At 43.9% G+C, this 20,563-nt stretch overlaps 9 protein-coding genes across 9 annotated transcripts in view; 6 read left to right on the top strand and 3 right to left on the bottom strand.

The window, feature by feature from the left end:
* AK88_04381 (uncharacterized protein) overlaps nt 1-11 on the top strand; it is a gene marked incomplete at both ends in the record, with an annotated part of 5,153 nt that extends 5,142 nt beyond the window's left edge. Inside the window, one exon of the mRNA XM_012481991.1 lies at nt 3-11. Within this exon, the coding sequence (XP_012337414.1) occupies nt 3-11 (9 nt within the window). The remainder of the gene's footprint in view (nt 1-2) is intronic.
* An 8-nt stretch (nt 12-19) lies between these two features.
* On the top strand, nt 20-6,733 carry AK88_04380 (uncharacterized protein; the record flags this gene model as incomplete). Its single annotated transcript, XM_012481990.1, has 1 exon — nt 20-6,733. One exon carries the CDS (start codon nt 20-22, stop codon nt 6,731-6,733), a length of 6,714 nt encoding a protein of 2,237 aa, XP_012337413.1.
* Nucleotides 6,734-6,738: 5 nt separating this feature from the next.
* AK88_04379 (uncharacterized protein) lies at nt 6,739-7,356 on the top strand (the record flags this gene model as incomplete). Its single annotated transcript, XM_012481989.1, has 1 exon — nt 6,739-7,356. One exon carries the CDS (start codon nt 6,739-6,741, stop codon nt 7,354-7,356), a length of 618 nt encoding a protein of 205 aa, XP_012337412.1.
* A 343-nt stretch (nt 7,357-7,699) lies between these two features.
* Nucleotides 7,700-9,597, bottom strand: AK88_04378 (uncharacterized protein; the record flags this gene model as incomplete). The annotated part of the gene is made up of 2 exons (XM_012481988.1): nt 7,700-9,242; nt 9,389-9,597. The coding sequence occupies 2 exons, from the start codon at nt 9,595-9,597 to the stop codon at nt 7,700-7,702; spliced, it is 1,752 nt and encodes a 583-aa protein (XP_012337411.1).
* A 1,302-nt stretch (nt 9,598-10,899) lies between these two features.
* AK88_04377 (uncharacterized protein) lies at nt 10,900-13,014 on the bottom strand (the record flags this gene model as incomplete). Its single annotated transcript, XM_012481987.1, has 1 exon — nt 10,900-13,014. The coding sequence occupies one exon, from the start codon at nt 13,012-13,014 to the stop codon at nt 10,900-10,902; it is 2,115 nt and encodes a 704-aa protein (XP_012337410.1).
* Nucleotides 13,015-14,074: 1,060 nt separating this feature from the next.
* Nucleotides 14,075-16,944, top strand: AK88_04376 (uncharacterized protein; the record flags this gene model as incomplete). Its single annotated transcript, XM_012481986.1, has 8 exons — nt 14,075-14,098; nt 14,290-14,325; nt 14,495-14,531; nt 14,762-14,870; nt 15,093-15,507; nt 15,628-16,297; nt 16,393-16,556; nt 16,879-16,944. The coding sequence occupies 8 exons, from the start codon at nt 14,075-14,077 to the stop codon at nt 16,942-16,944; spliced, it is 1,521 nt and encodes a 506-aa protein (XP_012337409.1).
* Nucleotides 16,945-17,155: 211 nt separating this feature from the next.
* Nucleotides 17,156-17,440, top strand: AK88_04375 (uncharacterized protein; the record flags this gene model as incomplete). The annotated part of the gene is made up of 1 exon (XM_012481985.1): nt 17,156-17,440. The coding sequence occupies one exon, from the start codon at nt 17,156-17,158 to the stop codon at nt 17,438-17,440; it is 285 nt and encodes a 94-aa protein (XP_012337408.1).
* A 41-nt stretch (nt 17,441-17,481) lies between these two features.
* On the bottom strand, nt 17,482-19,286 carry AK88_04374 (uncharacterized protein; the record flags this gene model as incomplete). Its single annotated transcript, XM_012481984.1, has 7 exons — nt 17,482-17,529; nt 17,629-17,705; nt 17,876-17,977; nt 18,120-18,339; nt 18,475-18,514; nt 19,009-19,048; nt 19,211-19,286. 7 exons carry the CDS (start codon nt 19,284-19,286, stop codon nt 17,482-17,484), a joined length of 603 nt encoding a protein of 200 aa, XP_012337407.1.
* A 229-nt stretch (nt 19,287-19,515) lies between these two features.
* The window catches only part of AK88_04373 (uncharacterized protein), a gene marked incomplete at both ends in the record, with an annotated part of 1,738 nt that continues 690 nt past the window's right edge, over nt 19,516-20,563 (top strand). Inside the window, 3 exons of the mRNA XM_012481983.1 lie at nt 19,516-19,566; nt 19,670-19,799; nt 20,267-20,344. Of these exons, the coding sequence (XP_012337406.1) occupies nt 19,516-19,566; nt 19,670-19,799; nt 20,267-20,344 (259 nt within the window). The remainder of the gene's footprint in view (nt 19,567-19,669; nt 19,800-20,266; nt 20,345-20,563) is intronic.

Here is a 20,563-nt window from a genome sequence, read left to right as displayed (position 1 = left end):
AGGAGGAGTAGAACAAGGCATGGGTACTGCAGGAGCCAGTCATCCCTACAATATGTTTCCTAACTACAACATAAAGTACCCAATGAATGTAGAGATGTTTGGTAATATGGGCACCACCCCATATGGCATGCCGAATAAAGGAGGAGGCAATTACCCTAATATGAATATGATGAATGGAATGAGTGGAGCCAACGACATGAATAACGCAGGTGGAAATGCTAACCCCGCTGGGGGAGGCAGTTCTTATGGAGGGCTCAACACAATGGGTAATATGAACAGCTACAATATGATGGGCGCCTATGGAGACAATAGGTACAGTAACTTAAAGTCCATGGATCCGATGAAGACATTCAATGATGGGATGGTTATGGGCGGAGCAGCAGGTGCAGCAGCAGCAGGTGCTGGTGCAGCAGCCCACCATGGAAATAACAACCTTACCAATATGATGGGCACGGGTAATATTGGCAACGTGGGTAACTACAACAGCTTGAACAATTTTATGCATAATCGGAATTACCCTAATGATATGAGCATGCGAATGCTCAGCAGTAGAGGCATGATGGGGGTGAACAACCCTGCGAACATGTGTAACAATCAGGGCACCATGATGATGATGGGTGCGGGAGGAGCAGCAGGAGTCGGTGCACCTGGGGCAACTGGAGTAGGCATGCACGCTAACACAAGTAGTGCTGCCCGATTTAAGAATGAACAGGGGGAAGATGAAGAGTACGATGATGAAGAAGATGCAAATGGTGGCTCGGCCTTATATGGAGGAAGTAAATACATAGGGGGCAAAAATGCACATGGAAAGCAAACGAATAAAGCAAAAAAATCGGAGACGCAAAAGAAAGATAAGAAAAAAAAAAAAAAAAAAAAAAAAAAAAAAAAAAAAAACGCAAATACCTCCCTTGATACAGATGAAGATGAGGACAATGAGCTGTATGTCAACACGTATGTGAAAAAGTCCAATACGAGGAGTAGTAGTAAGAAGTCCCAGCTGTATGATCCCGTGGAAGATCGATACAATGAAAGGGCAAAACGGAATGAGAAAAACGACATTTTTGTTTCCCCGTATGTGGGCGCAGTGGAAGGAAGAACCAATTTGAGGGAGAGGAGGAAGGTATACAATTACGCTCAGATGGACAGCTACTTTGAAACGGATGAGGAGGATAAAAAGGTGGACGAGGAAAAAATGCTGCTCAGGCAGGAGAAGCAGATCATGGGAGGCATTGACCGCGTGCTGCACCATAGGAAGATCGTCGACCACAAAAATGTGAATAATATAAAGAACAATCCCTTCCTGTACATCAACAAGGAGAAAGGCGCAGCTACCAATGGAGCGGTTGCTGGTGGAGCGGCGGGCGATGGAACGGCGGGCGATGGCGCAGATGGCAAGGCCGTGGCGGCGAACGACCACGAGGACCCAACCGTAGACGACTTTTACGAGGAGGAGGACATTGAAGACGTAAGTCAAGTAGAATTCCTAATCAAGTGGATTGGAAAATCTCACATCCACAACTTTTTCTGTACCTATGAATACTTAAGAATTTTCAACGGACTGAAAAAGGTAGACAATTATATAAAGAAAATTAAACAGTCATTTCAGAAGAGGAAGTACATGACGGCTGATGAAATAGAGCAAGAGAAAATTTACTCCGAGATTAAGAAGCAAATTGAGATGGACGCCATCAACGCGGAGAGGATAGTAAGTCACAGAATGTGTGATATAACCGGTGAGCAGTTATTTCTTGTGAAATGGATGAGCTGCGCGTATGACCAATGTACAGAAGAGACTAAGCAGACTTTAATAGATCATGGGTTCACAAAACTTATTGAAGAATATTTTGACCGGGAAAGTAAAATATATGGCATGAAAGCTTTTTCAAGTGTTTGGAACAGGGGTCCTTTAACAGCTACCAAATTCGACCCTTACAATGAGACGCCATTTTATCTGAACGGGAAAAAGTTGAGGGCATATCAGTTGACTGGTCTCAATTGGATGGTCAGCAGAATGAAACGAAGTTTAAGTGTGTTACTTGCAGACGAGATGGGATTAGGAAAAACGGTGCAGACCATCGCAGTGGTTGGTCACATGTTATATAAGGAGAAGTTAGTTGGGCCTTATCTTGTAATCGTTCCTCAATCCACTGTTGATAATTGGTTGAATGAATTTAAGAGTTGGCTTCCCCAAGCAAATGTCGTGTGCTACCATGGAAATGCTGTTAGTAGAGAGCTTATAAGGACTCACGAATTGAAAAAGGTTTACGTGGCTAATAAGGGGTATAGGTATAAATTTGATGTGTGTATTACGACCCCATCCATTTTGAATAGCGTAAGCGATTTGGAATTGTTGAAGAAAATGCCGTGGCAGTTAATGGTGGTGGATGAAGCTCATCAGTTGAAGAATAGACAATCTAAGAGGTTCATAGAATTGAAGCAATTTATGGCTGAATCGAAATTACTCCTTAGTGGTACTCCCCTTCACAACAATTTGGAGGAACTGTGGACCCTGCTTCACTTCCTGAACCCACAGCAGTATACACATTATGAGAATTTTCAAAAAAAATATAACGAAATTGAAAACACTAGTTTAATAGGGGAAGCGAAGCAGAAGCAGTTGATGCAGTTGCAACACGAGTTGCATGAAGTTATTTTACGTAGGGTTAAAAAGGACGTGGAGAAATCTTTACCTAACAAAGTGGAGCGAATTCTGAGAGTAGAATTATCACCCATCCAGATTGAATTTTACAAAAATATTTTAACAAAAAATTATGAACAGCTAGCTAAAGCATCTGGTGGAGCAAAGAATTCTCTTCAAAATATTTGCATGGAATTAAAGAAAGTGTGCAACCATCCCTTTTTGTGTTGTGAACCAGTAGACGAGGATGAGTATAAGGAACGGTTGGTTTATTCAAGTGGAAAAATTTGTCTCTTGGAAAAGTTACTAATTAGATTGAAGGAGAGAGGAAACCGTGTGTTAATTTTTTCACAAATGGTAAAAATGTTAAACATTCTAAGTGAGTATTTAACTTTACGCGGATTCAAACATCAGAGGTTAGATGGAACCATGTCTAAAGAAATGAGGAAAAAAGCTATGAACCATTTTAATAGTAAAAATTCAGACGATTTTGTTTTCCTTTTGTCAACGAAAGCTGGTGGTTTGGGTATCAATTTAACGTCAGCTGATACTGTTATTATTTATGATTCAGATTGGAACCCACAGAATGATTTGCAAGCAGGAGCGAGAGCACATCGTATTGGACAAACGAAAACGGTGCAGATATATAGACTGGTTACTAAGGATTCTATTGAACAGACCATCCTTGAAAGAGCTAAAGTTAAAATGGTACTAGATACTCTGGTTGTTCAAGGATTGAACAAAAAGCAAAATGATAATGTGAATTACATTGGGGGAGAAGGAGGAAATACATCTAACGGATTCACAAGAGAAGAATTGTCAAAAATTTTAAAATTCGGTGCACAGAAATTGTGGGAAAAAAACAGCTCTAAATATTCCCCTAAAAAAATGGATGAAGAAGAAAAAACGGTTATTAAAGGAGTAGATGTGGACTTGGACAAAATTTTAGAAGAAGCTGAAGCAAATGAAAATGCTAACAATGCAAATAAGGATTTGAATTCCGAGTTTAATAGTCTTCATGGTTCGAATAATTTGTTTCCTGGTGGTAATAGTTTGTTTGGAAGTGGAACATCAGGAACAGGATCTGGTACGGGAGCGGCAGGTGGAGGAGGAATTGCAGATGATCTACTTAGCTCATACAATAATATCACCGAGTTCAAATATGAACCACCAGCCAATTTGAAAAGTAACATTTATAATGACTCCACTAAAGCGGATGAGTTAGAGGAGGAAGAACAGAATGATAAGGATTTTTGGGATAGAACTATTCCATTAGAAGAGAGACTAAAATTGAAGAGGATGAAAGAGGAAGAGCTGTTAGTTCATGGACCCAGAAAGACCAGAACCCGAGATAATAATCGACACAGCTTGTATATAGAATCTGCAAACACACAAACAATGAATGATGATGATGATGACAGTGAGGAGTATACAATAAAGTATAATGATAAGAATAAAAATATGAAAAAGAAAAGAAAAAGAAGAACTTCTACTCATATAACAGAAAAGGATAAATTCCGATTGTACAGGTCCCTTTTGAAATTTGGTAATCCTTACCTACGTCTAGAAGATATTAGAATTGATTCCAAGCTCACCAAAGTCGATCAAAATGTCATACTCACAGAGTTAAATATTATTGTGGATACATGCAAAGAAATTGTGGAGAAGGTGGCAAAAGAGAACTCCTTGAAGGTGAGTGAGGAAGGAGGAGGGGGGATGGTGGTAAAGGATGATGGAGGAGGTATTATAGATGTTACAGGTGGAGTGGAGAATGATGAAGAGGAGGAAGAAGAAGAAAGGGCTGTTAAACGAGTAAAAGACGAAGCCGATATTAAGCTATTGAAAGAGGAGGAAAATAATAATACTACTACGACCACCGATAGTAACCATTTGACCGTCGCCTCGTGTGATGACTCCAGTGGGAAGAAATTGGAGGAGGGAGCCGATGATGCGGGCGTTGTCGCCGATCATCACACCGTTGATAGTGCCAAGAGTTATGAAGAGAAGAAATCGTCACCTGCAATGAAGGGAAGTAATAAGTCCTCTTTGAAAGCTGTGTCGTCTTCCGAGGGTGTTGGTCGTGATGGGGAAGAGGATGGAAACTCCGTAGCTGTGGCGAAGGACAGCGCGAAAGAAGGCCCCACTGATGAAACAGCAGCGGGAGAAGCGGCTGCCGGAGGAGGAGGCTTCTTTTCCAAGTTTCTGAATTTGGTCAAGGGCGAGGGGGCTGAAGAGAAGGTTGAGGGGGTGAAGGTAGAAGTGAAGACGGAAGTGAACGAAGTGAAAGAAGTGGACGAGATAAACGGAAAAGAAAATGATAACAACTCCAATGAGGAGAGCGATGGAAACACTAAGACTAAGGGCACGGAACGAGGAAGGAAGGTAGACGCATACACTTTCTACATTGGCACCAACAGAGCCAACGCCCTGGACCTGTGCCAGCGTCTTCAATTATTCAAAAGCTTGCACGAGTTTGTGAAGGAGCAGAATGGAGGAAACGAGTACAGCTTCAGGCTTCCGCTCAAAGGCACCAGTAGCAGCAGCGCGACCGCCAATGTGTCCTTCGGTGTTGTGGAGGAGGGAAAGAAGAGTAAGCAGGGGCAACAGTTACAGGAGAAAACCGAGTTAGAGGGTGAAGTGAAAGGAGAAGTGAAATCTGAAGTGAAGACTGAAGAGGGAGAAGTAAAAATAGAACCTGGTGTCGATGCGGTTTCTGAAGCGCCCGCAGAAATCAAGGCAGATGTGAACGACTACCTAAAACTGAAGCTGCCTGATTACATATTTAATCATTTGAGGGACCTCGCGACGAAAGACGTGAAGGCATGGTCCAAGGAAGACGATGAAAATTTAATCAAGGGGGTGTATGTTTATGGGTTCGGGTCGATTAACGAAATTTGTTCAGACGTGAACCTAAACTTGGGTCATATAAAAAATGTCAAGTGTGATAAAGTTAAGATGAGATGTGTGCGTATTTTGAAAATGATTGAAGAGTTTAACTCGAATGTTAAGGATGAGACAACTAGCAGGAAACGTAGAAGGGTGCGTAACAGGAATAAGAACAATGAAGTGAGTAAAGGGGAGGGAAAAGGCATGGGTTCTGGTGCAGGAACAAGCAGTTACAAGAGGATGAAACAGGAGGAGGATGATACCGGAACAGTGGACACCCCAGTAGCCGGATCCACAGGAGGAACAACAAACACCCTAGGGAAGGGAAGCGGTGGAAGTAATCATAAGCAAAGCTACTACAGCAGGAGGAGTAGCGAAAGGGTCAAGTCGATCTACATGCATGATGAGAGGGAAGACGGAGTGGTTACGAAGAAGAGAGCTGTTTGCTCCTCAGGAGGATCCTTAAAAAGGGGAGAAAAAGTAGAGCACAACGTCCATGGAGGAGGAGATAGTAGTACCCCGCATAGCGAGAGAAGGACAGGTGGCACACGGTCATCAGGGTCAGCAGTCAAAGGTGAAAGGAGTACCCATCACAACAGCAGTGGTGTTGACAATATGGGGAGCATGATGAGCCTTGGCAGTATGGGCAGCTTTGGAAGCAATACCATGAATAACAGAAAGAGTAGCAACCATCCTGGGGGTGGTGACAGCTCAGAGTGCGCCTCGTCTCACGAAAACAGAAGCTTCGGTAGTAAAGAAGATGGAGACCACGCTGTTAAAGGTAGTATTATGGGTGCTGGAGGGGCACCAGAGGGCAGCGTCGCGCCCAGGAGAAGTCACAGAAGTAGTAGTAGTGGCAAAAGGTACAACACTCCCGTGGATGATAGTGGGAAAATGACTCGAAGAAAAAGCTCCCGAGTGAGGAGAGCAAAGAATGAAGCTTCTGACTTTGTCACAGGGAAAAACAATACAGTTGGCTCAAATGAAGGTGAATACTTTGACAGTTATACAGACCTGAGCATGAATCCCGAGGGAGGAGCAGGGATAGGCTCGCTGGAGGTAGAAGATAAAGATGTGGAGTACCAAATAGGGGACGAAATGGATGACGAGGAGGAAAGAAAGAGAGAAAAAAAACATTTAAAAAAAAAAAAAAAAAAAAAAAATTATCAGATGATGAAGTACTGCATAAAATTCAAAGCTGTAATTTGAAGGAGATGAATCAGCATAGTATAAACAAGTTGGCTAAGAAGTACGTGAAGAAGTACAAGAAGTTGCTCAAGGTGGTGAAGAAAATTACACAGCTCAGCGATCAGGACCTCCTCCAACAGCAGCAGGGGGTGAATGACACAGCCGACCAAGGTAGCAGTACTAGTGCTACCGCTGCTTCGCCACTGGACAAATGGAAGTCCCCTGAAATTAAAAAAAAAATTAATGAGTTCACCCTTTTTATTGGTAACCATATTAGCAAGCTAGCCGATGTATGCCCAGACAAAGAGTGTGCAGAAATTTTGAGCAATTCCGGTTGGGAGTACGTTTCTAAATTTTTGGGTGAGACCAGCGAGAGCCTCAAGGGGAAGTATACGCAAGGGCAAGAGTCAAGCCAATTAGAACAAAGCAAAGACAGTGAGGATGGAGGAAGCTGTCAGGGATCCATCACAGAAGATGACCTCGCTGCTTTTTTTTTCTCCAAAAGGATCTCTAGCATGTGTCGCCTACAAGGGGGTGAGGAGGCAGAAGAGGAGGACGAAGACGATGAGGACGATGATGAGCAGCCACAGGATCAACCCAGGAGGGGAAGATCAATGACAAGCATCACTTACGAATTGGACTGAACCCAGCAGGCACCGTTCAATCACTGTGTTTATTTTTGGCCAAGGCTCCATTTTGCTGTGCGCTGAAAAAATCGGAACAGTGTTATATACAATAGGGAGAGAATGATTAAACCTGAAATGGAGTTACGCCTCACATGGGAGGAAGAGCAGAGAAAAAAAAAAAAAAAACACATATAAACATATATATGTTTATTTTTTATATATCCTTGTAACCTCTTCCCCACCTTGTCCATGCATACATCCATTTTTTTTCCTTTATCGAACTATGCAACAACGCAACTTTGAAATTTTTTCGCAGTCTTTTTTTTTTATTTTTAATTATTTTCATCTCGTGACAGTGACGTCACATGTAGAAGAGGAAGGCCCGCTTCTTATGGTCCAAGTAAATTTTTCGTATTTCTTTGGCACTCTTTTTTTCCGCATCGCTAAGTGAGATGTTATGGTGACGCCCCTCAAGAGGATGGGTAGTTCCTCTGTGTTTTGCATCCCAGAGGGGAAGAGGGAGGATTCCCATTTTAGGGGTTGCCTCCCCATGTGCTGGGCATGTCTGTTCTGCGCTGTACGAATCTGCATCAAATTTTACAAAAGGGTAGGAGGTTTTCCTCCTCCAGGGCGTGTCACTATTACGTTGCGCTTCACCCCTAAGGGGGTTGTTCCATTCGGAAGGCTCCATTCGTGTCTCCATTTTAGTCCCCAATGGGGAACAATCACATTGTCTTATTTGTTTGTTTTTCTTTTTCCTGTGTTTTTGTGCCAACAGGGGGTTATTATCATTATCATCACACTGTGGAGCGGTTGCATTGTCCGCTGTGTGTTCTGGTTCTGTTGTGATCCCCCCCAAGTAGATGGGAGCCCTGGTGGCAACGCCCATCTCCGAACTGGTTGGGGCTTCTTTTTTTTTTCTACGCGATGAGACAAATCCGGTACTCTGCCTACGTTCCTCTGGCGTCGTGGCTACTTCTTCTCTCCCTTTTTGTGAAATTTTCGCATGGGAAGCTCTTCCATGTGGGGTGTGTGTTGGGTCTGTTAAGGTTGTTCCACTTCCCTCTGAGGATGTGTACCCCCTCTGATGTTTTAAAAGAACGTCGTTGTACTTGTCCCCTTTTGCTATGCCTGGGTACGTTTCAGCTGCATATTCTTTCATCCCTTTACCCCCCCCTGTTCTGCTACATGTATTCTCATGTTTGTTTTCCTCATCCTGAGAGAGGACGACATGGCTGCTGTTATTGTCTTCCACTTGTGATGTTTCGTCCTCGTTCATATGTGTAAGTAAGTCGTTTATCCTTTCCCCTTCTGTGGGATTTTCTAACAAACTAGATTCCGTTTGTACATTTTTTCCTTCGCGCATTAGTTTCCCTTCTACTGCATCCTTCTTTTCTCCCCCCTTGGGGATCAGGTCCTCTGATATTTCGCGTATGAAAATTAAATCGTTATCTGTGTAGAGGCTGTAGAGTACGTTGTCTTTGTGGATGACGTGATTGGGTACCTTGAACATGTTTGTGCTTGGTCGAGTAGGAGGCACCGCGCGCGCTTTTCCGCATGAGGGGTACTTCCTTTGGGGGGAATTTTTGTTTCCTCTTTGGTTGTCCGACCTCCTGCATACCTCATTCGCACACTTGTACTGGTACCTGATCTCGCTAACTCTTTTTGTGATTCTTTTTTTTTTTAAAACTTCCATATCCCCATCGCTGGAAATTCTGTTCAAGGCTGAGTCTTCCAAGTAGCTGTCCCATTTGGCGAAGAAGGGGCTCATGAAAGTTATGTCTGTTTGTGTGGCGTTATTTTTGTACTTTTTTCCTTTTCGCTTTCTGCGCAAAATTTTGTCCAGCTGTAAGTAGAAGTTATCGCTCGGGATTATTTGCTGCTTGTTTTGGAGCAGCTCGCACCTGTGTAGGGGGGGGGGGGGAGCAGGCCATGTCGACTATGTGGGCGGCAAGGTCGGGTAAGTTGGCAGCCATGTCGACCATGTCGTGTGAGTCAGATGCACATTTACGGAGTTTTGTTTTTTTTTTTTCCCAAATGCAACCCTCACCTGATGCTGAGGTTCCTGTTGACCTTTTCATACTCCCCCTTGAGACTTTTTATTTGTTTTCTGAGTTTTATATTTTCCACAATAAACCAGTCTTTCCCTCCTGCGTCCTCGCCAGAGGGTGTGCTGGACGCCGGGGAGGTGGCGCGGCTGCTCCCCGCGGGGTCTCCCTCCTCCGTTTGGGTTGTCTTGTCCCCCACGCCCTTCAGCATGACACACACTTGGTTTGGAGGACGTTTCGAAGGATGTTTGCAAATGGTTTGTCATCTACTTTGATGGGTGTGGTATATCCTCTTCCTTTTCATACCGTACCTGTTACCACCCTTGCCTTGGCTACCTGGCTTGCTCCGTCTTCCACCCCTGGTGGCAAAAAGAGAAAAATTCACACCCACCAGAACAAGACAGTAAAGCGAGCGTAGTCGTATATTTTTTTGGACGAATGCTCTATTGGCCTCATCGATGGTGTTTGAAAAAAAAAAATAAAATAAAAGTAATAAAATGTAATAAGTTTAATTGAACCATGTAGGATAAACCCAAAAAATTATTTTTACATATCGTCTTCGTTTCGCCAGATGGACACCTCGAACACGTCTGCACATGTGCATGCGAAGGATCACACCGAGGGGAAAAAAACAAAAAAAAAAGAGAAAAAATTGAGTAAACCAAAATGGACAGATCATGCGGGAGGGGCACAAACCATCGGCAAAATTTGTTCCTCCAGGTTGACTCCCACAACCCAAGAGGACCCTACATGCATGCACCTTTGCGAAGAATCCCTCAAAGGGAGGGGGGCCAAAAAGGGGTTGGGTTGTGTCCTCCAAAAGGGATGAGATGAAAAAAACATCTCAAGGTTCCTATTTCGAAATGAGGTGATCAAAACGTGGTTAGGTGGGAACAATTGTGATCGGTAGAAAAGGTCTTGTAAATTTGATTTACGTGACGCCGAGAGTGAGGACCCTCCCGTTAGACGATGTGTGTGGTGGTCCTCATTTCCATTTTGAAGAGAAGAGCAAAATGGGAGCGTCCACCTAGTGGACACCGTTCAGGCACACTTTTTTTTTTTTTTTTTTTTTTTTTTTTTCTTCTTTTCTGAGCTCCCATGCGTAAAGTTCGAATGTGAAGAAGTCTTCCCTTTTTTTTTTTGGTTGGGGACACTTTTTATCCTTTTTGAGCATTACGCCGCCGTGATGCGACGACTTTTCCGCGAGTAAGATAGGAATATACGTGTGCCAATTTAGGAAGAGTAAACAAAGGGGGGGCTCCTTTTTCTCCCGCCCCCCCCCGTATGTGTGATGCAAGGGGGATATTATATACTATACCGCCCGTGCACACGAAAAAAAATAAATACATAAAATAACGAGGGCACTTTGAACGCCACGTTCGGGATGTCTAACGTCGCCTGGTTCGGCTTTCAAATTGGTAATTAAAATGGGAGAGAAGTCACGCAAATGAAGTTTTTTTTTTGGAGTGGGCACAATGTTCACGCGGTTGACGCGGTTGCAGCCTTGAACGATTTATGCCGTTTGCGTGGCCCCTCCCGCTGCCCCCACGGCTGATGTGGAGGGGTCGTTTTCCGCGCCGGGGGTGTTCGCGTCGGATCTCTTCTTCCCGACGTTGCCAGTGAGGAATACGACAAAGACAAGGATGAGTACAACAAAAAAAAAGAAAACGTGGAGTACATTCAACGACTCCGCAGTGATGCAGTGTGGTATGTTTTTCATATCACAAATGTGGGGTTCCTCCATGCAACAAGTAACCTTTTGTATTCCCTCCGAGTAGACCTTCATGCCGCTAGTCTGCTTAGGTTGATGGTAGAAAAACTTCCTAACGATCCCTTTCTTCCTAACAACATAAGTTTGTGTGTCGTAGAGTTTAAAAGCCCCATATGCATTCACACTGCAATTGCGAAGAGAAAGAAATTTAAGAAAAGGGACTTTAAAAAAAAACAAAAATTGATATTGCCCTTGATCATAAATGAGATTTTTTTCATCTACATATTTTTCATTTGAATTTATAATACATTGTAGCTTTAGTCTGGCTTTTATTTTTTCCATGGAAGGGTTCCACAAGTGTACGAGTACTCCACACTTTTGTGTATTCTGTTCATCACACTGATCTGAATACAAAATGTTGATGATGCGAAGTTCGTTTAAGGTTTCTAGCTGGAAGACTGTAGAATCGTATGGTGGTTCTGGTTCTTCTAATGGCTCTTGTTCATCTCTTTGAGGATTTTCATTTTTTACAGATAGGACTTGATTCTGTATCGCATGCCCTACTACGTGCTCCTTTTTCGTGTTAGACAAACTGATGGTAAACTCTGTTCTGTCTTCCTTGTAGTATTCATAAGCAATGAAATGTTCAATGTTGGTATTTTTAAAAAAATGGACTGTCCTTTTATTAGGAGAAGTTTGTTTATAATTATTTTTTTCCCTAAATATATAGTGTGGGTATTTTCCATTTATAATGGGTAGTTTTGTAACCGTTTCTTCATTTCCTTTTGTAAGTTCTTGTGCCTTGTTGAGATAAGACTCCACAGTGTTCGATATACAATCTGCGTCTTCAATGCAGGACTCTCTCCTAGACACAGTATAATCATTATACCCTATTAAACCACAAGCAGCAAATGTATCATCTGACACGTAATTCTTAGGAACCAATATGGATCTACTAAGACATGTAGAATCGGTGTATGTGCATTTATTTTCATCATTCTCAATACACTCAAATTTGAAGGACTTATTGTAAGAGCACCCGTAATCCAGTGTGCCATATTTTATTCCATATAATTCTTCAGGGTAAAATGGGTACAAAAGATAATTGTTGTGGAGGCTGGGGATGGACACATTATCAAATGCAGAAGATGAATGAGTAATATAAATATATTTATTATCGAACAGCTTAATCGGTTTTGCAGATTCACTGATCACATATCTGTAAGTCATTGTGTCTAGACGTCCCTTATCATTATACAATTTGAAATAATCAGTAAAACTTTTTTTTTTTTTCATGACGGTAATATTGAACACAAGAAATATATGAACATCGTTTTTAAATTTGAATAGAGCATACATTGGAAGGACATGACGCAAAGCTTTCTTCACTGATACAAGTCTTTCATGTTTTGGGTCACGTATTATTGTATCCCTTGCAGGACACTCCAATTCCATTTTCTTCGGAATCCCTTTGTATAAATCATTTATTGAATCATATGAATGTGGTAAATCATAGCATGAACAACAGAGGGAGAATGGTCTGTCGTTGAAGCCTTCAAAGGTTGGTACTTTTATTTGTTCATACGTACTGAAGTCATAACTCTCACATTTATCTTTTCCCTTTTTATTTTGTGAATCTATTGTGTCAATTCCTACCTCCATAAATTCTTTATAACTGAACACAGACTTATGTGGGGCCAACGTTTTGTATACCATTGGGTATGCTACTATAAATTTTGTTTGGTGCAGCACTACGTAGAATTCTTCTTTCTTATGTCTTACAAGTAGCAGAATCTTTTGGTTGTTTCCAATTTTGACCTTGATGTTCGTTTTATATTCGCATTTTTCCTCCTCGCTGCACTTCACCAGCTCTTCCTTGAAGCCGACTCCATCGGCCGCCTCGCTGGGGGGCGTCATCGTGTTTCTGACTGGGCGCACAATGAGGGGATAAAGCAGCGTGATATATGTGAGGTGGCTTTGACACCGCGCGGTAGGCGCATTACGATGCAGGCGCTTCTACGCACGCCTCGACATACGTATTTGCACGTGGAGGCTTCTGCCGCTCTGACCTACGCTTCTATCTTAGGTGTATTCCCCTGTGTGAATCTATACACTTCTGCGCATGTGTGTGTGTGTGTGTAGTTTCCGCTTTCTTCCTCTTCCTGTTGGGGGTCTTTCTTAATTCGCTTCAACACTTCGCTTCACCACATAGGACACCTGCTCTTTCTCGTGCGGGTGGAACAAACGTGATTTCTATGGAGCGAAAATGCGAGCACTCCTGTTTGGTCTAGCTTCTTTTGTTTTGTATTTATTTGTTTATATTTTTATATATTTTTTTTCCCCCCTTTTGGAAGGATGAGCAGGTAGAGAGGCGCTGTCTGCACATCTGCCGCAATTTTACCCGAACTCATGGAGGTGCACTTTTTTTTTTTTTTTTTTTTTTTTTTCGCTTCTCTGTGTGTCTTCTCCTTCCTTTGCTGCTATGGCTTGCGTTTCTGCGTTTCTACCTTTCTGCGGAGCGAGGGAGGTGGGGCATCCCCTTCCCCGTTGGCAGGTTTGCATTGGCTCGTGCGGTTTGGGTTCTCTTGTGGTGACCTGTGCTCATATTTGCGGGGACATGTACTCACTCGCTTTTGTTCGTTTGTTTGTTTGTTTGTTTTTTCGTTTTTTTTTTTTTTTTTCCTCTTTGCCCCTGAAGTAGGAACACGAGGATGCTTCTCCAGCTGCACGTGGACAGCCAGGGGGGGGAACACATCGTCCCAACACAGCGCGAAGTTTAAGTGAGGCATCACGGAGTTGTCTCTTTCACCACAGTGTGGGAGTTGGTGTCGTTTTGAAGTAGACGTTACACCTACCCCTCGGTCTTTTCACATCTTCAGCGCGGTGTGTGTGTGAACGTGTGTTGAGTCCATGCATTTGTTTTTACTGTCCATTTTCTACCAAGTGGAAAAGAACGAACAGTAGCAATACCCAGGATATGAGTGAGAAGGACTTTTATCAAGTTAGGTCTAGTGTGTTGGGAGTCCCCCATAAGAGGAGAGAGGGAGGAGGGGGGAAATGAAAGAGGCTAGCCAGAGATATCATCACCACTACCGGTGTAGGTTATCACGTGGGTTAGCACTTGCGCGCCTCGTCACTCGCACAGGATGAACCACATGGCTACTTCCACACCAAATTCTTTTCCATTATCAGAATTTGGAGGGACACATCGAGGAGACCAGGCGGAAGGTACACGTGTGTCAGTTAGGTGGTTGCACCATGGCCTCACTTAGGATGAAGCGTGACCTTGTGGAGAGTTGCACACCATACGGAGTGACACCTCGGTGGGGTTGTACTCCTCTCTCTCATACACTGCTAACCCCCTGCAACGACACCTTTCTTCCCCCCCTTGGCCAAGATCGAGGAGAAGGAAAAACTTATAGCATCGGAAAAAGGTTAGTGAAAAAAAAAAAAAAAAACGGTCCAAAAATATAATGGCAGATTGGTGAAAGAGGTGGTACCTTTGGAACATTTCGAATCAAAGTGAGAGAAAAATATATCCTTTCACCACTTACAAAAAAAAAGTTGCCCTTTACATATCTGTCCTTATTAACGGTAAAATAAAACCCACTGATGGACCTGTTTTTTCCCCGTGGTGCTTATTGCCGGTCTGCTTTCTTCCCAGCTGGAGATGGGAATGCGTCAAGAGCTCCACAGAGCCAACCCTGTTACTACGGCTATTGCAGCTTAGTGGTCCCGTCGGACCACAGCTCTGATGATGGCTCCGCCTCAAGGTACACATTATTAAGAGTGAACTATATATTATGTGCACGTATGAGTGTGTTGCACATGGGTATGTTTGAAAATAAATGTGTGCTCCTTTATGACGCGAACGTTGCCATTGCTTGGTGGAGGAAAAGAGACACAAGGGCTACACCGTGTGTCACATCGTGCGTCACACCGTTCGGCTGTCCGTTCGACCGTCCGGTTCGCTAATTACGTTTTCGCCACTGCAGTGACAACGTGAAGGGGTTCCTGAACCTACACGAGGATAACGAAATGGACAATATAAAAAAAAGACTAAGGGAGAGGAAGACGGGAATTCGCAGTAGACGGAGTGGCTCCACCAATGGCGGACCCCCCCGTGGAGGTACCCAAAAGAATAGGTGTGCAATTGTGATGAAGGCAAGCAAGCCATCGGAAAGCAAAAGGGGGAGAGGAAATATAAAAGAGCTAATCAATTTGGAAAAAGAAATTATTGTTACAAGAACACTGATGCAGAAGAAAAAATCGAGGCTAGACGATATTTATAGCTACACGAGTAGAAGAGAGAAGGTGATAAAGAATTTGAATTTGAGCATGAACAAGGAGGCGTCCTTGTTGCAAGACTCCCTGGTGAATATGTTTAAGCGAACTGAAGAACTGATTCGGGTAGGGTCTCTCCCCCCAGCGTGGGCGTTTTATACAGGTGTGAAGAGGAGAGACGTTAAAGTGATCCTCTGTACACACACCCATCAACACCTGCTCTCGCCTCCTCCCCCGTGTACGCAGAAATTTGCTGAAATACGCGCGAGGAAAAAGAAGAAAAAAAAACAAGTGCAGCTGTTGAATATCGAGATGAGCAAACTGGAGGTGGAGCTTGAGAAGAAGGAGGAAAAGATAAGGGAGATGGACAAGTATAAAAGTTTTCTGAACAAGCTAGCCAGCACAGAGGGGGAAGCGACACAAATGGAGGAAGAAGCGACACAAATGGAGGAAGAAGCAGGAACCAGTATGACCACGTCAGGAGAAACGTCTCACTTTACCCCCCAAATGCATAAATATACAAACAACTCCCAACTGCTCATAGATCATTTCAACCTGCTGGAGGAGCAGCACCTTCAGCTGATCGATGACACACAGAACGCCGAGTACGAATTGGAAGAATATGAAAAAAAATTGGCGGAAAAAAAAAAAGAATTTTTAACAAAAAGCAATGATGTTAAGAAAAAAATAATGCAAATGGAAAACTACATTAAAGATCACATGGACCAAATACAAGAATATGAACATACCATTAAAAGCAACAACAGTCAAATATGCTTCGATAATATAAGCAGCAAAATTGATTTCATTTGCACTCACTTTAACTACGACGTGAATACAAATGAAGTTATGAAGAAGTTACAAATAATGGAAAACCACATGTACTCGTACATTTCCACGCTGACCAAGTACACGGGTGGGTGTGCACACAGCGTGCCCGCGATGCGCCGCGATGCGCGGCTTTTTACACCGTGCCGCTTGTTACATGCGCCGCTTTCCCCACCCCTGCAGAGGAAAACAGCCAGCTCGTGTACGAGTACCAGCGGGAGCGCGAGCAGGAGAGGCGAAAGCAAATGCGGTTTGAAATTAACCTCGACAGAAAGGGGAACAACCAAACCAAGCAGCTCAAAAGTGCGAAGACTGCGAATAAGACTTTCGGAGCCAACCAGAAGGAGGTACGCAGCGAGGGTGTTACTCGGAGGAATATACACACACATGTGAGAGGGAAGAGGCACATTGGCTCACCGTTGGTACCATTATGCAAAGGTCACTTGGGGTAGATTTTTTTTTTTTTCCCTAGTTAACAAAATTTCGTTCCATTCGTAGTGTAGTACAGCATAAGTACACATAACAGGGGCACCCCGCAGAGCTAACCACGTGTGAACTTTTGGGGTGTATCCCTCACAGAACACGCGCGGAAAGTACATTATCTGCGTGCCCTCTTCTCCTGCCCATTCTGCTGCCGCTGTGCCCCTCTCTCACCCCAACCGCGCGCAGAAAAAGGAGAAACGGGAAAAGCGGGAAAATATTTACACGCTTTTCGAAAAGGACCTCTTCAAGTGAGCAGGCCTTGGGGGAATTACTCTCCCCCCTTTGCCTTGCAGGTTCGAACACGGAAACAAACGGTTGGGTGGTGGGACCCCCCTCCCCCCAGTTGTGGATAGCCATTCCCCGTGGGTAAAGTCACCCTATATAAGGACGCAAAAAGGGCGGCACAAAAACGACAGCACGAAAAGGGCGACGCGATTCTCATCACGTAGGAGCACCCCGAACCATGGACAGACAAAACCAAAAAAGAAATTTCAAAATTTTGTTCGAGAGAAGAATTATATTATCCCCCGATGGAGAAAAGCACACAGACAAGTCGATAAATGGATTTTACGGAGTGTGCCTGATCCTTCTTTCCCTGTGCATGGTGTGTCTCTCTAGTTTTTTTTTTTTCTTTCCCATGCATCCGTACGCCGCATACTATTACATCGTGAGTGTTGGCTCCATCCCCATGTACATTATGTACAGGTACTTTACGTGGATTTCCTTGCAGCTGTTTCAGTACTCCTGATATGGGAGAGCCTTGCACTGGCTGGCCAAGCAGCATGTGGGCTACGCTGCGCGCGCCTGTGCGTCGTCTCTTCTGTGCTCCACGTAGACCTGCGCGGTTGGGGGGTGTTATGGAAAAGAGAGTTGCGCGCGATGAGAACACACCCAAGTCAATTGTACGCAGTAGCAGACCTGAGCAGACCGCCCTACCTGACATATGGGGTTGAACTCGTTGTTCTCGAAGAAGTTTATACTTTTGATGATTTTTTTATCAAACAGATCGAGGGCTGCGTGGGGGAATCCGTATGTGAAAAAGGGGACAAAGAAAAAAATTTATTAACACGAATAATAACAGTAATAGGACAACGTTGAAAGTGGTCTGATTTGACATCACAGAGTAAAAAAAAAACAAACAATCACGTATTTTATTTTATTTTATTTTTTTTTCTTTCCCTACTATCGTATGATATCAACTCCCAATCCTTCGTCAAATTTTCGCTCGTCGTGGAGGTCGTCTCGTGGTCCTTCACCAAGTCGAAGGAAATTTCAAACGTTTTATCTGCAGTACATGTGTGTGGGTGCGTCACGACGGTAGCTGTGGTTTTTTATTTTCTCTTATGAGTAGTTATTTCACGCTTGCATGAAGAGCGCAGTGTGCAATGTGAAGCATGTTCGCTGCTCCAAATGAGGGGTGCACCAACCTGCGGTGTACGTCTCACACATCTGCATCTCGACGTACGTGAAGAGGTCCCACACGAGCTCCTCAAAGGCGGGGTAGCTAATCTGCGTCTTGCGTGGTTTATAAAGCTGCTCGAATTCGATGGTATAAATTTTCAATACTTCATTTTTTAAATTCTTCAAGCTGATGCGATACTTATATAGGCTCTTGTTTGCGATGAATCGCTTGATTGGATAGAGGGCCTGTAGGGGGAAGGGGGGTACTCATACAATACTGCTCATTGTTGTCGTCGTGGGGGAGGGATTCGAGTCGATCCTCATTTTGGTTATCCCCTCCGTGCACTGTGTCTTTTGTCTCTCCATAGTTCAGCGCTTAACCTGTTGTATGTACTCTTCCACTTGTTTATTTGCGCAGTGCCTACGGTAGGGCAGGGTTTGCACATGTGGGTGTGTGTGGGGGTGGGAGGGGTGGCGAAGGTAAATCTACACAGACAGGCAGTGAAGAAGCGAAGCAGTGCAGGAGTGAAAAGTGTGAGGCACTGACGCAGTGGTGCCGGGGGAGGGGAATAAATCACTGCGCAGGATAAGAAGTGCACACCGTGGGTGCATGTATTTACTTTTATGCCACCTGCCTAGTTAAGCTCGCTGTTGAGGTGTTGCGGATTGTTGGTCGGGTCAGGTGGGGGGTTCCTTTTCCCTTATGGAGGAAGATAAATAAATGCACAGGGGAGGGGGACACCCGCTTGACGTGCAGTCTCTTTCTGTCCTCATCGTGAATTGTGCTTTGTTGAACTAATCGTTGCCTTAACCCGCTTTTCCCCCTCTACCCTGCGCCGAGGCGGTCCGATTTTTTGCCTTTTTTTTTTTTTTGTTTTGCCCTCACTTTCGGTTATTTTTTTTTTCGTGCCTTACCATACGAGCGTGTTGAATTTTCTTTTTTTTTCAAAATGCTCTGCAAGGAGAGAGAAAAAAAAAAAAATAATAATAAATAAGCCTGCATAGGCAGTTGTATACGTAGGTTGTAGAGGCATATGTAGATGTACGTACGCGTGAGAGAGCGCACGAATGCGAACACAACCACGTGGCTCATTCGCACATTGAGCATTTCCCTCACCTGAGGAGTATACATTCATTATGTAAAGAATCAGATGCGTGAAGGCTTCGATAAACTCCATTAAGTAGGCTTCCATTTTGCTTCCTCTTTTTTTTTTTTTTTTGTTTTTCCCGCGTGTTGTAAAGGATGGAGGTAAGATGAGGAGTCGGCCTACGCGCTCTGTCGCAAAGGGAAAAAAACGGGTGGAAAATCGACGAATGAAATAATGGACGGGCTTAGAGAATGATCAAACGAGTGTAACCTTCTGCGCCAATGCTACTAACATACATGCGTGCTTGGTAGCAGGATGGGAGGGCATACGTCCAATGAGCGCGCTCGAGGGGGGATCGCAATACACATGCGGGGGAATGTGGTTGGTGGGTTGCCCACCCCCTCCCTTTTCGCTTTCTCTGACCTGCCATCCACCTCAACAACCCACTCCTACTCACTCGCGATACCACACCTTTACACTCCTCGAAGGGCCAACGAAGCTTAAAAAAGGTGAACGTGTACAAGCGCTTGCCATACCTTTACCTGGGCATGTTTTTTATCGGGGGGCTACTGGAGGTGGTTTTCTGTTCCACCAATTTTTATCAAATATATAACATCGGTAAGTGCAAGATTGACCATGTGGAGAGGTGTGTGTTCATTTTTTTTTTTTTTTTTTTGGTGCATTTTTGAGCATGTAACGTTTTTTCCAAGTGCATTTCCGGTTATGCCTCTTGGCCTTCGTTAGCATAGCCACGCGGGTTGTGCAATTGTCATGTCTGTACAGTTTTTTTTTTTTTTTTTTTTTTTCTTTTCGTTCCCTTTTTTGCGGGCTTGCGCTTGTGTGGACGAATGTGCACAAAAAAGCCGTGCCATTTGTCGGCCGCAATTTTGTTTTGCCTGGCCGTTGTACTCAGTGTATGAAAAGTATACCCGACTTGGTCCAGTGTCATTACGTTTTGTTCATTCCGTTTTCGCCTTTTCAATCTTACCTTTTTTGCGTCTTTTTACGGTTGCCCCCTTTTTTTTTTTTTTTTTCCTCATTTCACGTGTGCCCTTCCTATATCGCCCTTTTCCTGCACACCCAAGGCGAGAGTGAAAAAAAATCGGATGCAGACGTATCGGAACTCATGAAGAGATACGAGCTCAGACAGAAGATTAAAGAAAGTGAGGCAGCCCTCCCCATATATGTGCACATTTTGCCTTGACCATTTTTTGTCCACTCCTTCCTGCTCTTCCCTTTTGTGGTGGCAGCTCGGCGAATCGCATGAATTCGTTGGGGAAACGGCAAGCTGTGTTCATCTAGTCCTCTGACTTTGTTATGGCCACGTTGAAAGGGGCCCACTGCTTACGACTGACCAATTGTGCATTTTTTTTTTTTTTTTT

This window comes from Plasmodium fragile (assembly GCF_000956335.1).
Source record: "Plasmodium fragile strain nilgiri unplaced genomic scaffold supercont1.61, whole genome shotgun sequence".
Lineage (NCBI taxonomy): Eukaryota > Apicomplexa > Aconoidasida > Haemosporida > Plasmodiidae > Plasmodium > Plasmodium fragile.
The sequence above is the reverse complement of the archived record's forward strand: the minus strand, read 5'-3'. Positions and strand labels throughout refer to the sequence as shown.